The sequence below is a fragment of the Lygodium microphyllum genome, chromosome 11 (genome assembly GCF_053477565.2).
Source record: "Lygodium microphyllum isolate KBCC chromosome 11, Lygodium_microphyllum_v1.1.10, whole genome shotgun sequence".
Classification (NCBI taxonomy): Eukaryota; Viridiplantae; Streptophyta; class Polypodiopsida; order Schizaeales; family Lygodiaceae; genus Lygodium; species Lygodium microphyllum.
The window spans coordinates 43,078,760-43,092,816 of record NC_141145.1 but is presented as its reverse complement, the minus strand read 5'-3'; the positions used below and the strand labels follow the sequence as shown (position 1 = coordinate 43,092,816).

The 14,057-nt window shown below is 39.0% G+C and overlaps 1 protein-coding gene across 2 annotated transcripts; it reads left to right on the top strand.

Moving 5' to 3' along the window:
• Positions 1–716: 716 nt before the first annotated feature.
• LOC148028754 (uncharacterized) lies at positions 717–13,408 on the top strand. Of its 2 annotated transcripts, none has more exons than XM_087688606.1 (4): positions 717–1,041; positions 3,235–3,319; positions 3,422–3,503; positions 13,211–13,408. In XM_087688606.1, exons 1-4 carry the CDS (start codon positions 990–992, stop codon positions 13,328–13,330), a joined length of 339 nt encoding a protein of 112 aa, XP_087544732.1. In that variant the 5' UTR covers positions 717–989; the 3' UTR covers positions 13,331–13,408. The 2 variants fall into 2 exon arrangements, with proteins under 2 accessions (XP_087544732.1, XP_087544733.1); XM_087688607.1 differs by having other exon boundaries at positions 2,736–3,319.
• Positions 13,409–14,057: the final 649 nt, after the last annotated feature.

The window sequence follows — 14,057 nt, the reverse complement described above, 5'->3', positions numbered from 1 at the left end:
ACACACGATACCTAAGTGTTTCACGACACAAGTGATTGTCATAATTCATGGGAAAAGGATTTATGAGTTTAATGGATGCAGAAACACACAATAGCTAAGTGTTTCGGGACACAAGTGATTGTCGTAATTCATGGGAAAAGGATTTATGAGTTTAGGAACCTTAGAATGATTACCAAGATTGTGACAAACCTTTTCGGATGAGCAAGTCATCATCATGCAGGAAGGCATGGAGCTGAAGTTCGAAGTTGGGAGGTGGTTTCCCCGCGTCGCATGAGAGAGAGAGAGAGAGAGAGAGAGGTGCGTGCAGGGGAGTCTCCAGTCAAGATAAGCGGCGTGGAAGGCAATCCGAAGAAGGTTCGGGTCAGAGTCACGCTTGACGTTGCCAGGAACCTTCCGCCAGCAGTGCATGGAGGGCGGTTGCCGTATTGCAAGGTGGCACCCCCTCCACCACAAACGTCGTCATCCGTCGCTTTTTTCAAACATGATCTGGGGCCTCAGTCGACACACCGGCCGCTTCTCTCTTATTACAATCAAACCACCCATCAAAGCAAGCTACTTCCACTACGCTTGTCAGCTTTCAACGAAGAGCGACCGAGGCTGCCAGCTCCTTCCGAGTTGTTTCGGACGGCAGCGAAACGTGTGAGGCACACCCTCTCCGGAGTCATATAAGTACCAGCTTGCACCGCGGCATTCCGAGTGAGCTTCAATTATGTCCATCCATTCGACGCTGTGTGTCTGTCCCGCTCTATTATACTAATGCGTCTTTAAAAGTTGCTTCTGATCGTTCTACATAATTGCATATCATCCATCACACACTATGATGAGTCGTGTAGCTACAAAAGACGTGCATTCTAGCGCGAAGCTGCCTGAACGTCGCCCAGTCCACAACGCTCTCATTCGCTTGCCAAACGAGCTTCTCCTGACATACATAGATTTCGTAGCGCCCAACGCCTTTCGATCTTGCCCGCTCTCTTTTTCTTGGACGCGAAATGATGTCACCGTCTGACGACATTAAATGTCTAAGAGAGAGCATGTGCCATGGTAAGACAAAAGCCCAGTCTCTCGCTTGATTCCGAACACCAAAGGTTAATTGAACAAAAAGCTTGCAAATCCATTGGGACACTTAACAACATGGCTTGTTTTTATATATAGTGCATTTCCCATTTACCATGAACTTCCATCTCATCGGTTGCAAATCCCTTGGGACACTTAAACAACATTGCTTGTTTTTAAATATTATAGTGCCATTCCCATCTACCGTGAACTTCCACAACTGATCGATTGCTAAACTCCCCTTTGGTTTTAGGCTAATTGATGAAACCCACAAGCTAATTTGCCACGAGCTTCACACTACACTTTCACTTCTTGGCACACTACACTTTCACATCCACGACAAATTGTCTCTATGGAGCCCTTATAATTAAGTTGAGACTAGACTTTCACATCCACGAACAACAAAGCAATAAGTCCCCTTCTCTCACTTGGAAAAAGATCTTGAAATTATTCTCAATCCATCGTGCTTAGATTGTTTTCGATCTTTGTAATAATTCAAACGCCCTGAAGCAAGATAGTGTGGAGGAGGAGGACCTTAGCGATAAAAGCTTTAACCAAGTAGCACGTCCCCAATGATGTGAGATATTAAAGTTTCTTACAAAAAATGGACAAAGGAATCTTTTGCATTTCCATGGCAACAATATTTCGCGGGCGAAAACCATCACTTCTAACATGGTTGCCACACTAAGCTTCCAGCAACATCAATAACCATGGTCCTTGGGTGCCAACCACTCTCATGGTCCAGCAAAATTAGTAAGCATGGTCCCTAGTTTCCTTGGAACACTTTCTTTACTTTTATGTAACTAGTTGAGAGGTTCACTATATGTATATCCTCTACATCACGTGCGTTTAGGGCCTAGTTATAAATACCCATATCTGTGAATTTTCCTTAAGTACAACACAACCCTTTTCTATTCAAATTATAAATAACCCTATTATATGGCACCCTTATGTATGAGAGAGAGAGAGAGAGAGGTGTGAGGCACCGGAGAGCATAGAGAGAGACCGTATTTAGAACCCTAAAAGTGTCTGAACTGAGTATATGAGAAAGGTTAAATAGAGGGGACCAAGGTACTATTTCATCCACAGTTAGGAACCCTCATTTGAGTGAGGGTGTTGCCCTATATATAGTGTGTCTATATGTAACACCCTGGTCCTCTCTTTATAATCCTATCTCATGTGCTCATTTGGCATACTTTTGGGACTCTACATCTGGTCTCTCTCATTTCTCTCTGGTGCCTCGAGTCTCTCTCTTTTGCTCTCTCTCGCTTTGGTCTCTTGTCTTCCTCATGAAGTTCAACATTCCAATGGTAATAACAGTGGGCGCCTTAGCTAGTTGTTGTTAGGGTAAATTATTGAATATTTCACTCTTGAAGCATTAGGAAGGAAATTTTGGGCCTGATTCACAATGTCTAGACGAAAAAGGAATATAGGGTCATATAGCTTGCCATGTGCTCATGTAAGGATGGTTTCAATGATCTAGACAAGGAAGGAATACAAGGTCATCTAGCTTGCCATCCACTCATCCAATGCCATAGTGTCTAAGTGAGGAAAAAGTTGACTCCTCCCCCCCCCCCCCCCCATTGAAAATGTAGACAATGCATATGAAGCTAGCAAGAAGATTTGAACCATGAAGCCAATTTTTCGTGTACAATGTAATTCTAACTTGCCAACGACAAAAGAGCATGCAGGAGGTTTTGCCATAGAAGAACAAATGTTTGTAAAGCATGTGGAAGTGACCAGCCCACTCACTTCCTCTCCGGGAGAGGCTATCTACCCGGACCGTTGTGAATTGCCCTTAACATCCTTGGGCGCTCAAAATGTTAACTTGAGGAGGCCCATAATGGCCATATGAGTATGGCCTAACTCGTTGTGAATCTGTCGAAATTGTAATACACGGTTACGTCTGGAATTTAGAAACACGGTTTCTTGCCCTCCTAAACGCCAACAATCGCTAAACACTCACACACAGTGGCACACACACACACACTCTCTCTCTCTCTCTCTCTCTCACTCTCACTCTCTCTCTCTCTCTCTCTCTCTCACTCAGATCACTAGCATAGTCTCTCGCTCACACACACACTCGCACGCACACACACACACACACACACACACACACACTCTCTCTCTCTCTCTCTCTCTCTCTCACAGACTCATACACACACACACACACCCCCACAGATATCATGAAGCGCGGCGCTATCAGGAATCGTGTCGTTTCCCAGTGCATCCCAGACGCCATCGCGTGCCTCAAAGAGCTACTGAGGTAACGTCTGGATGTTTCGTAATTCTGAATGCACGAACAGGTCTTTCAGAGACCAGAATCATCCATCCATCCAGCATTACATTCAATTTCAACCAATTGCAGACGCATACGCGCCAGAGTCCAGACATGGCGGTTAGGCCGTCATCCGGTTATGATCGACCTTCTTGATGATCAAAACCTGAAGGTACATATTTAATATTTCCCATGTTTACTTGTTATCAAGTAATCACTGATAGTGGTATGCAAGTAATAATAAGCGATCCAAAGTGGACACCTTGATGTTAATGATTGTGATGTACTTTTGGATTGCTTATTGATTGCATCTATACTATTAGTTAAGGAAAGGTACCCGCCCCCCCCCCCCCCCCCCGGCGCGGAGCGCCTAGTAACCCTTTAGTGGTAACAATAGGCCATAAGAATTGTTGTTGGCAAACGAACCCTTGTTTCCCCCATAGTGGTCAATATCATGAGCTTCTCCTGGGAAAGCACTTGATACATAACTAGGTGTGGTTGGAGGTAGGGTAGTGCTGCCCCAACCACTTACCACACAGAACTAGGTATGGGTCCCTCTCTCACATAAGTTCATGATACTATCATAGTTTAAAATGTGTGAGTCATGGTGGGAATTTATTTAAAACTTCTTGTGCATGCACATACAAAATCGGCATACTATTGATGTTGAGAATACTTTCATACCTCCCTTGCGTTTACGTGTTCTAAGTAATAATATGTATACTTTACCCTTTGAAAGAGAAGCTAAATGGATTACATAATGTTCTAGGTATTAGTGGGGTAGAGATTAAGCTATAAAACTAGGCCCTCAAGTCATCAATCATCTATTCAACTCACCTAGATATCAAACTTCAGAAGGGAATACATCTATCTGGTGCGCAGATCGGACGCAGGTAGCTCACGTAGTGAATTCCCAAAGGTCCCCAAGAACAAAGCACTCTACTTTTTAGCACAAAGACCAATGTAAAAACAAGCACGACATGAGACAAAAGACAAATTGGGTTGAATCTCCCCCATGCCTTGTGTGAGCGCTTCACAAAGCATGTATTTAATATATATTTCCAATCTTTTTGCTCAAAAATAGCCCAATTACAAAAATATGACAAGCTTTTAGCTTTTGAGTTTGCTTTCTACCAAAAATAGGAAAATAAAGCTAATGGACGGTGCCCAAAGAGTCTGGCACGCCCAATCTCAATGTCCAAATAAAAATAACATATCCAGGCGCATAAGCGCATACAAAATAATAATAAATAGTCGATGTCTCTATAGACATAATCAAAATATAGGCGTGGCGCCTATCAAAATATATCCAAAGGTCGGAAACCCGCTAGACTCCAATGCTTTCCTCCGCCACTGCTGCTATCTCTACACATCAACTGAAGCATTCACAATCGTTAGTAAAATAACACAATTAAACCGACAAAAGTGAATACCTAGCAGTCTTCAGCTACATAAATAAATCAGCTGGTTAGAAATAAATCCTAACCTTAATTTATTACGAGTGCGCACTCTAAACTCATAAACGTTTATTAATTTAATATGCATTTTGCGGAATCACCCGCTATGGAATCACCCATGTACACACTAAATTAATGAAACGCCCGAAAAGGACAGGCGTCCCCATCAACTTCTCGCACAAAGAATCCTCTTTGCGTATGAGCCCCGATCATCTAAGTTTACGGAATCCACCGTAAAACCTCACGGAATCCACCGTGGAATATGCCTCCTGGCATCATACCCCCGGGGTGGGATAGCAATTGACCTCAATTGCTATTAGCTCAATGTGGAGCTAACAGAGTGGGGAAAGCATTTAGGTCTCTAGCGTGCATCCATTGTGCTTCTTCTACAGGATGGTTCTTAAATTTTACTAGATATCTAGAATACCTTCGGCCAGTTCTAGTGGTCATGTAGTCAGTGTCTATAATGGCTTCTGGTTCAAGTATTTCAGTCTCTTCTTCTAGTAAAGGTGGGTTTTCATAGACAGGGTGGATAGGTAATTGTCCTCTAAATGGTCTCAATAAACTAATATGAAAGGTATTATGAATTTTCCAATGAGATGGCAGTTCTAACTTGAATGCATTGTCATTAATCTTATGAATGATTCTAAATGGTCCGTAGAATCTAGGGGCTAATTTGACAACTGGATGTCTATCTACACTTTGCAGTCTACGCTTTTCTATTCTAAGCCAAACATAATCATCAACTTTGAAATTCATGGCTTGTCTTTTCTTGTTGGCTTGTTTGGTATATGATTGTTGGGCTTTAGCAATCATATCCTTTACCTCATCAAAAATAGTGTTATGCATAACAGCAATATCATCGGCACTTTGTATTCTATTAGACAAAGATGCAACAGGTGTAGATAATCTATGTCCATAAATAACTTCAAAAGGTGCTTTCTTTGTAGATGTGTGCGGTGTATTATTATATGCAAACTGTAATAAATGTAAATGAGTATCCCATGTTTGAGGTTTAGAGATAGTGTATGCACGTAAAAGATCTAAAATAGTGCTATTTGTGGCTTCTGTTTGTCCATTTGTTTCTGGATGAAATGCAGATGAAAAATCAATCTTTGTGCCTAGATTTGCAAACAGTGTAATCCAGAAATTATTACAAAATCTAGAATCTCTATCTGAAATAATCACTTTCGGCAATCCATGGTTAGTAAAAATAGTTTTCAAAAATAACTGTGCTGCTTGTGATGCTGTTAAAGTTTTCTTACATGCAATGAAATATGCTTGCTTACTAAATCTATCTACAATTGTCCAAATCATGTCATGGTTAGATTTAGTATTTGGTAAGCCAGTAATGAAATCCATAGATATATGTTCCCAAGGTTTAGATGGAATAGATAAAGGCATTAATAACCCATACTGTTTACCATGATGTCTTTTTATTCTTTGACAAATCAAACATTCAGAAACAAAATTAGATACATCTGCATCCATATGCGGCCAATAAAAATCTTCAGTTAACATGCGTAATGTAGAAATGATACCTCTATGACCTTGATATGGGGGACAATGAATTTCATTTAAAACAAAAGATCGGAATGGAATAGTAACACACAGTCTTTTTTCAAAGAACATGAATCCATCATTATATGACAATGAATCAACAGGAATGAAATTATTTTGAACTAATTTTTGCCAATCAGAATGAAAAGTAATATCCTGGTGATATGTGTCTTTCATAGCAATCAAAGAATCAAAAGATATGATAGAAATGTTATGAATTGCAGGTCTTCTACTCAATGCATCGGCAACTACATTTTCTTTTCCAGGTTGGTATTGAATGATAGGATGGAAACTTTGAATGAATGAAGCCCATTTGATATGGCGGTCAGAAATTTGGGGTTGGCTAAGTAGATGTCTAATGCTTTGCTGGTCGGTTTTTATCATAAATTCTGAACCCATTAGATAATGCTTCCATTGTTTCAATGCTTGAACAACTGCTAAGAGTTCCTTGTCATAGGTGGAATATTTAAGCTCAGAGGGTTTCAGCTTAGAACTAGAATATGCTATTGGATGGTTGTCTTGCATTAACACGGCTCCTATTCCTGATCCGCTAGCATCAGTCACAACTAAAAAGAATGGTCGGTTAAAGTCAGGCAATTGTAGAACAGGGGCATTGGTCAATGCACGTTTAAGTAAATCAAAGGATTTCTGCTGGTTTTCAGTCCATTGATAAACAATGCCTTTCTTAAGAAGTTTGGTCAGTGGTAAAGCAAGTAATGAGAAATTACGTACAAACTTCCTATAGAAACTAGCAAGACCAAGGAATGAGCATAATTCATGTACATTTTTAGGAATAGGCCAATGCAATATTGCGTCAATTTTCTTAGGATCAACTTTTATTCCTTCTTCTGATACAATATGACCTAGATATTCTATTTCTGTCTTAAATAATTCACTCTTGTCAGGATTTGCAAACAATTGATTTTCTTTCAGTAATTGAAAAACTAATGATAAATGCTCATAATGCTCTTTTTCACTTTGACTAAACACTAAAATATCATCAAAGAAAACAATCACACAATATTGATATTTTAGAAAAATACGGTTCATCATTCTACTGAAAGTGGCAGGTGCATTAGTTAATCCGAATGGCATAACTAAGAATTCGTAATGGCCAAACTGTGTCCTGAATGCAGTCTTAAATATGTCGGATCTATCTAACCTCACCTGATGATATCCAGATTTAAGGTCAATTTTACTAAATATAGAAGATCCTTGCAGTTTGTCCATAAGGTCATCAACTCTAGGTATAGGATACCTATTCTTTACAGTGATCTTGTTTAATGCTCGGTAGTCAATACACATTCGATAAGTATTATTCTTTTTCTTGACTAAGAGCACAGGTGCACCGAATGGGGAACTGCTAGGTCGAATTAAACCTCTATTTAGTAATTCTTCTACTTGAGTCTGGATTTCTTTTTGCTCTATTTGATTGTGCCTATATGGGGCTTTGCAAGGTGGTTGTGTGCCAGGTATTAGGTCAATCTTATGGTCTTCTGGTCGTGATGGAGGTAAACCTGGTGGTAGGTCTTCTGCAAAACAATCCTTAAAATATGCAAGAAATTCCTTATGTCTAGGGTGCATATGAGTTTCTTTTGCGTGCAATTCATTCACCCAAATGAGATATGATTTAGTATTCTTGCGTAGTGCACGTTTTGCTTGAGTATGCGAAAGCAGTGGAAACATATGAGATGCATGCATACCAAATAATGTAATAGTTTTTCCTTGAAAATTAATATTCATTGTGTGTGTGGAATAATCTATATTAGGATTATGTTGGTGTCTCCATGGCATTCCTAGAATAATGTCGCTAGACTGTAATGGGACAACTAAGAAATTTCTTCTTTCAATATATGGACCAATTTGAATTTCTAAATTTTGAACTTCTTGTGTGCCATTGTACCTAGTGCCTAAAAATGCAGCTTTTATGCGATAATGCGTAGGTACTGTATGCAATTTCAATTCCTTTACCAATTTTGCTGAAATAAAATCATGCGTACTACCGTCATCATGCAATACAGTTCTTTCTTTTCCATGCACCATACATTTCATAGTCAACAATGAATGTAAAGTAGGCATACTTGGTAAAGTGTCAGAAGTAGTAGTAGGATCATCTTCTTCTTCAGTGAAATCCGGCATATCCTCATGCTCGTCCTCGTCCATAGCTCCAAGGTAGTTGATATGTGCTGATGGCTTCTTTGAATGACAATTTGCTGCGAGATGGCCTGGCTGGTGACACTTGTAACATACGATGGGCTTGGCTTTGGTCACATTATTTGCAATGGCTGGGAGTCTGGGTATATTTGGATTTGCTTGTTGGATAGGCTTAGGATTTGGATTGACAGTGGATGGTAATGCGGGTGGTTTAGGCCAATTCTTACGGAAAGATGGTGATGAAAAACGACCTGGATTAAATCTTCTGAAATTTGAATTGAATTGTTTAGATCCATAATTACCGTTTGCTTGGAATGGCTGTGGTCGTCGATCTCTTCCACGTAACTTATCTTCAGTGTCGTGAGCTAAGGAGATGGCATCTTCAAGAGTAGCAGGCTTGAACATATTCACCTCAGCGTAGTAATGTCCAAGAAGTCCAGACATGTACTTCCGCTTATGGGTCGTCTCTGGTACGTCTTCAAGCATGCGTAGCTGTAGGAGTGCATTCCAAAAACGCTCTGTATACTGTGGTATAGGCTCACGGTCGCGTTGTTGAAGTAAATCCCATTGCTTGATTGCCTTCTCATGAAATTGCGGTGGAAGAAAATTTTGCATGAACTTCTTCTTGAAATCTTCCCATGTAGCAGGACATTCTATGCTCTTGCGGACGACAGTCCACCAAAGTGATGCTCTATCTATCAGATGATTAGTAACACACTTGATTTTATCTTTCTCAGGATAAGTTTCCTCATGGAAATAGTCATCAAACTGGCTAATGAATGATAAAACAGTCTTTCCTTCCCTTATGCCATTGAAAGTGCGAAACTTGAAACTTCGTTTACTTATCTTGGATTCCTTGCGAATGGTTTGTGCTTCAAGAGTGGCGTCGATGGTACGGCGTATCAAATCTTCAGCTTGAGGTTCTTCTTTATCAGTGGACGCTCCTTGTAGCTTTGTCAATTGCGCTTGCAAGGCTTGCCTAGCTCTTCGCTCTTCGTCTAATTGCAACATGATAAGATCCAGCTTTTGTTCCATGGTAGGCTCGGGTAGGTCGTCTTCAGCCATAGGATCATCCATATGTGGGGTAGTCATCCTGTAAAACTCAACAAACCTTTCTCACTCAAAATCAGTTAGCGGGATGAGCGTAGCTCAAATTTGGGGTTACAAGGCTATGTATTTTTGGGTATTTTCTTCTTCAATTTTCAGAAATTCTGAAATATTTCTGTCTCTGTTTGCTGAAAGTACTTCAACGAACTTGCAGTTAGGTAAAACAGCTTGCTGCGAACAACTTTCCAGTTCAGAGTTTTTGCAAACGGACAAGTCTTCTAGGAGTTTCGAGCGTTAGTCAGTTCTGATTTAGTCTGACTTGCAGAGTTGCAGACTTAACAGACTTGCAGGGTTGTTGACTTGCTGGACTTAGCTGATTTGCAGAACTTGCAGGACTTGATTCCAAGTGACTTACTGAACTTGACTTCTGTAGTGCGAGACCCGGAGTATTTTGACTTGTTTGCCTTAACTGACTTGGAGAGCTTGAAGTGTCTTAAGCTTAATGAGTTAAGCTTAAGCTTAATAAGCTTAATTGCTTAAGCTTATTAGGTAGGAATTAACGACTGAAAAACGGCGTGATCCGTGGAGGACGAGAGGAGGTGTTTGATGACGTCGCGGATTTCTCGGGCGTCCTCAGATACCTCGTGGAGAAGTTTTGTAGAGTTTCCTCCAATTTCTTAAGCTTTTAACTTCAAGACTAAGCTTTTTGAAGCAAAAGTTATGGCTTCTTACTGTATTATCCACGAGTTTAGTGAAGAAGATGATTGCGTGGTCCTCCGCCGACAGAGAGTGGTCCTTCGCGATCTGACAGTAGAAATAGGGGTTCTTGATCGCCAGAAGTCTGCCTGTATCGACGGTTCGCGACGAGATTGACTGTAGAGGCCGTTTGTTCCTGGAGCTCCGCCTTCGCCCGAGATTGGTAGCGATTGGAAGCCCTTGATCTCTGCTCCGCTCTGATACCACTGGTGCGCAGATCGGACGCAGGTAGCTCACGTAGTGAATTCCCAAAGGTCCCCAAGAACAAAGCACTCTACTTTTTAGCACAAAGACCAATGTAAAAACAAGCACGACATGAGACAAAAGACAAATTGGGTTGAATCTCCCCCATGCCTTGTGTGAGCGCTTCACAAAGCATGTATTTAATATATATTTCCAATCTTTTTGCTCAAAAATAGCCCAATTACAAAAATATGACAAGCTTTTAGCTTTTGAGTTTGCTTTCTACCAAAAATAGGAAAATAAAGCTAATGGACGGTGCCCAAAGAGTCTGGCACGCCCAATCTCAATGTCCAAATAAAAATAACATATCCAGGCGCATAAGCGCATAAGCGCATACAAAATAATAATAAATAGTCGATGTCTCTATAGACATAATCAAAATATAGGTGTGGCGCCTATCAAAATATATCCAAAGGTCGGAAACCCGCTAGACTCCAATGCTTTCCTCCGCCACTGCTGCTATCTCTACACATCAACTGAAGCATTCACAATCGTTAGTAAAATAACACAATTAAACCGACAAAAGTGAATACCTAGCAGTCTTCAGCTACATAAATAAATCAGCTGGTTAGAAATAAATCCTAACCTTAATTTATTACGAGTGCGCACTCTAAACTCATAAACGTTTATTAATTTAATATGCATTTTGCGGAATCACCCGCTATGGAATCACCCATGTACACACTAAATTAATGAAACGCCCGAAAAGGACAGGCGTCCCCATCAACTTCTCGCACAAAGAATCCTCTTTGCGTATGAGCCCCGATCATCTAAGTTTACGGAATCCACCGTAAAACCTCACGGAATCCACCGTGGAATATGCCTCCTGGCATCACTATCATTAACATCAAGTTGTCCACCAGACAATTCTTGTGGCCTATGGTTGTTGGAAAACTCCCACAACGTATTTCTAACCTATCCAAAGAAAGGGTTTAAACGTTATGGCCTCATGGAAGTAAGATCCATGTCTTGGCCAATAATAAACCTTGAAGACTTTATATGCTATTTTTTGTCCCTATCATTATAATGTGTTGGAGACAAACATCGTCCTTCTCCATGGTTCTATAAATACACATCTCCCTCCATCCATTCATAGATATATGTACAAACATACATATAAAAGGCAAACCAAAACTCACACAAAATTTTTAGGTTCTTCTATTTTGCTATTAATTTTTGTATTAGTGTTAGTCATCTCTGTTCCAAAGACATGGATCTACTTATCCCAATGGATAAATGAATGCACAATTAAGTAATGCATTAAGTCAACATTGGGCATGTAAGTTGAAAACCAATAATCCTTCCTTAGAGTACCATTATTTTGATACGTGAAACCCATTGCTACTGTAAAGGGTCTTCATAGCTAAAAAGTCAACAAATTTAGGAAATGGTATCATGCACACCCACTAAAAAAACATTGCATTAATCCTAGGGTAAAGGGGCCAATAGAGTTTCATATAATGTCCCCCTATTATATCATCCTTTTCCAAGTGAGTTTGATCAACGATTTTAGTGGTCAAACTATCTACATCATATGGCAATCAAATAAAATATTGGGATATTTTGAAATTGTTTCAAATAGACCTTGAAGTGGGGGACATTACTGGTCTTTTTATTTTAAAATATGTGAAACTTTTCTAATGATAAGCCATTTTTATTTTTATGTGAACCTCTACAATGGTTTGTAACTTGTTTGGTGTACCAAGGTATACCCTATGGCATGTAGTTGGGTGGGTGAGATTGTTTTTTACTATTTGATGTATCTATACAAAAGGCAAGTATTTTAAGTTACTATTTGTCATACTAGAGGTATCATTGGGTGAGTTTTGATGCTACACTAAAGGCATAGTAAAGACAAAAGCTTAATGATACTAGGCCATATGAAACTTATATACTTAGCATGCCTTTATATACAATTCCCTCACTAGACATGTAAACTTCTTCCTAAGGCATATTTCATTATGTCAATGCTAAGTGGATGTGTCAATTTCATTATTGATATTTCTAAATTAAGATGAAAGGTCTTTTTTGTATATCATAGAGCATTGATTGTATCTTGGACATGGATGCTTGCATAAGGACATACTTCGTATGTGGTTCCTTTTTATCCATTGTACAATATCATACACCATGTGTTGTATCTTGAACGTGGATGCTTGCATAAGGATATACCTCTTACGTGGTTCCTTTTCATCAATTGTACAATAGCTTGAACATAAATGCTTGCATAAGAAAATACTTCTTAAGTATTCATTTTCAATGGATCATCGATTATTAACTACTCAAAACCCTTTCTTCTCAAAATGGTGTGGATATGTTTACTTCATACAAGGACTGGATGTTGGATTCTTGCGCATAGATTGAGAAGGCCCACAGTTGTGATTATTGAGGGACTATTATACATAGTGATTATGAAACACTCTCACATAGCTTAATATAAGGAAAAATAGATGCATAATAAGCATGTGTTAAAATTACACAAATAGTATTTAGTTATAGGCTATTGAAATATAGTAGATAATATATCAAACATGCACCTTGAAGTATAATAAGTCTTGCAATACATTTTAACTTATTACCTAATCAAATGTTCAATTACCTTACATTATTCAAATAATTCTCCAAATGATAAATAATGCCTATTATTGTAATGGTTTTGCAGGTAATAAAAATTGGAGATGATGGAGAAGTTCTAAACATTTTCTCCATCAAAATGTGTGAGGCATTCCAAGAGAAAAATATTAATAATACAAAATTGAAGCTTGACGGGATCAACACATAGAAGAGCTAAATACCACCTTTGTTTTATTGATGTTCTTGAAACCCCTATATATGATGTGAGATTTGAGCAATTACGGTGATAAAGACATCTTCATTATATGGGATTTCTTATTTTCAAATGAAAATTCTCTTATAGATGGTTATTGTCGATAAGTATAAATGAATTATAAACCCCTTTTGTTGAGTTCATATGTTATTGTTCCTATTTTTATGTTACACTCCCCCACACAACCCCCTCCCCACCTATCCACTTGCCCCATGTGCACATAGTAATTGAAGTCTACATTTAGCACATAATGTTAACCAACAGCCTCAATTCACCTATCTTGGAAGTGCTTATATTGCAAAATTCTTTAAGCAATCTCATTCAATTGTAGTTATAGCATGTTATTGTATTGGTATGAAGGTCATTTATTGAAGTATTCCTTTTTATTTTGTAATAAATCATTGTTTTCGAATGCAAGGCTATCCATAGCATATTTGAACTGGGCTAGTTTTTAGAGTGCATCTCTTCTTGTTGGTGGAAGAAAAGAAGATCAAAGGAATGTGGAATATTTGTTAATGTTTGAATTTATCTTATGTTAGAGGATTTGATTTTTCTATTAATGATAACCTTAAAGGAGGTGTTTGGGTTAAAAATCCAACATAAAGATGTATTAATAGTTCAACATTGTTTGTAAAGACCATTTTGTAGTAGCAAATATGGTGATATTGTAGTATTCCTTTTA

Excerpts from the sequence above, each read along its gene's own strand:
- LOC148028754 (XM_087688606.1), top strand. The coding sequence starts at position 990 with ATGATGTCACCGTCTGACGACATTAAATGTCTAAGAGAGAGCATGTGC. Across the intron at positions 1,042-3,234 it reads AAGAGAGAGCATGTGCCATG|ATATCATGAAGCGCGGCGCT; the intron begins GTAAGACAAAAG and ends ACACCCCCACAG. Across the intron at positions 3,504-13,210 it reads TTGATGATCAAAACCTGAAG|GTAATAAAAATTGGAGATGA; the intron begins GTACATATTTAA and ends ATGGTTTTGCAG.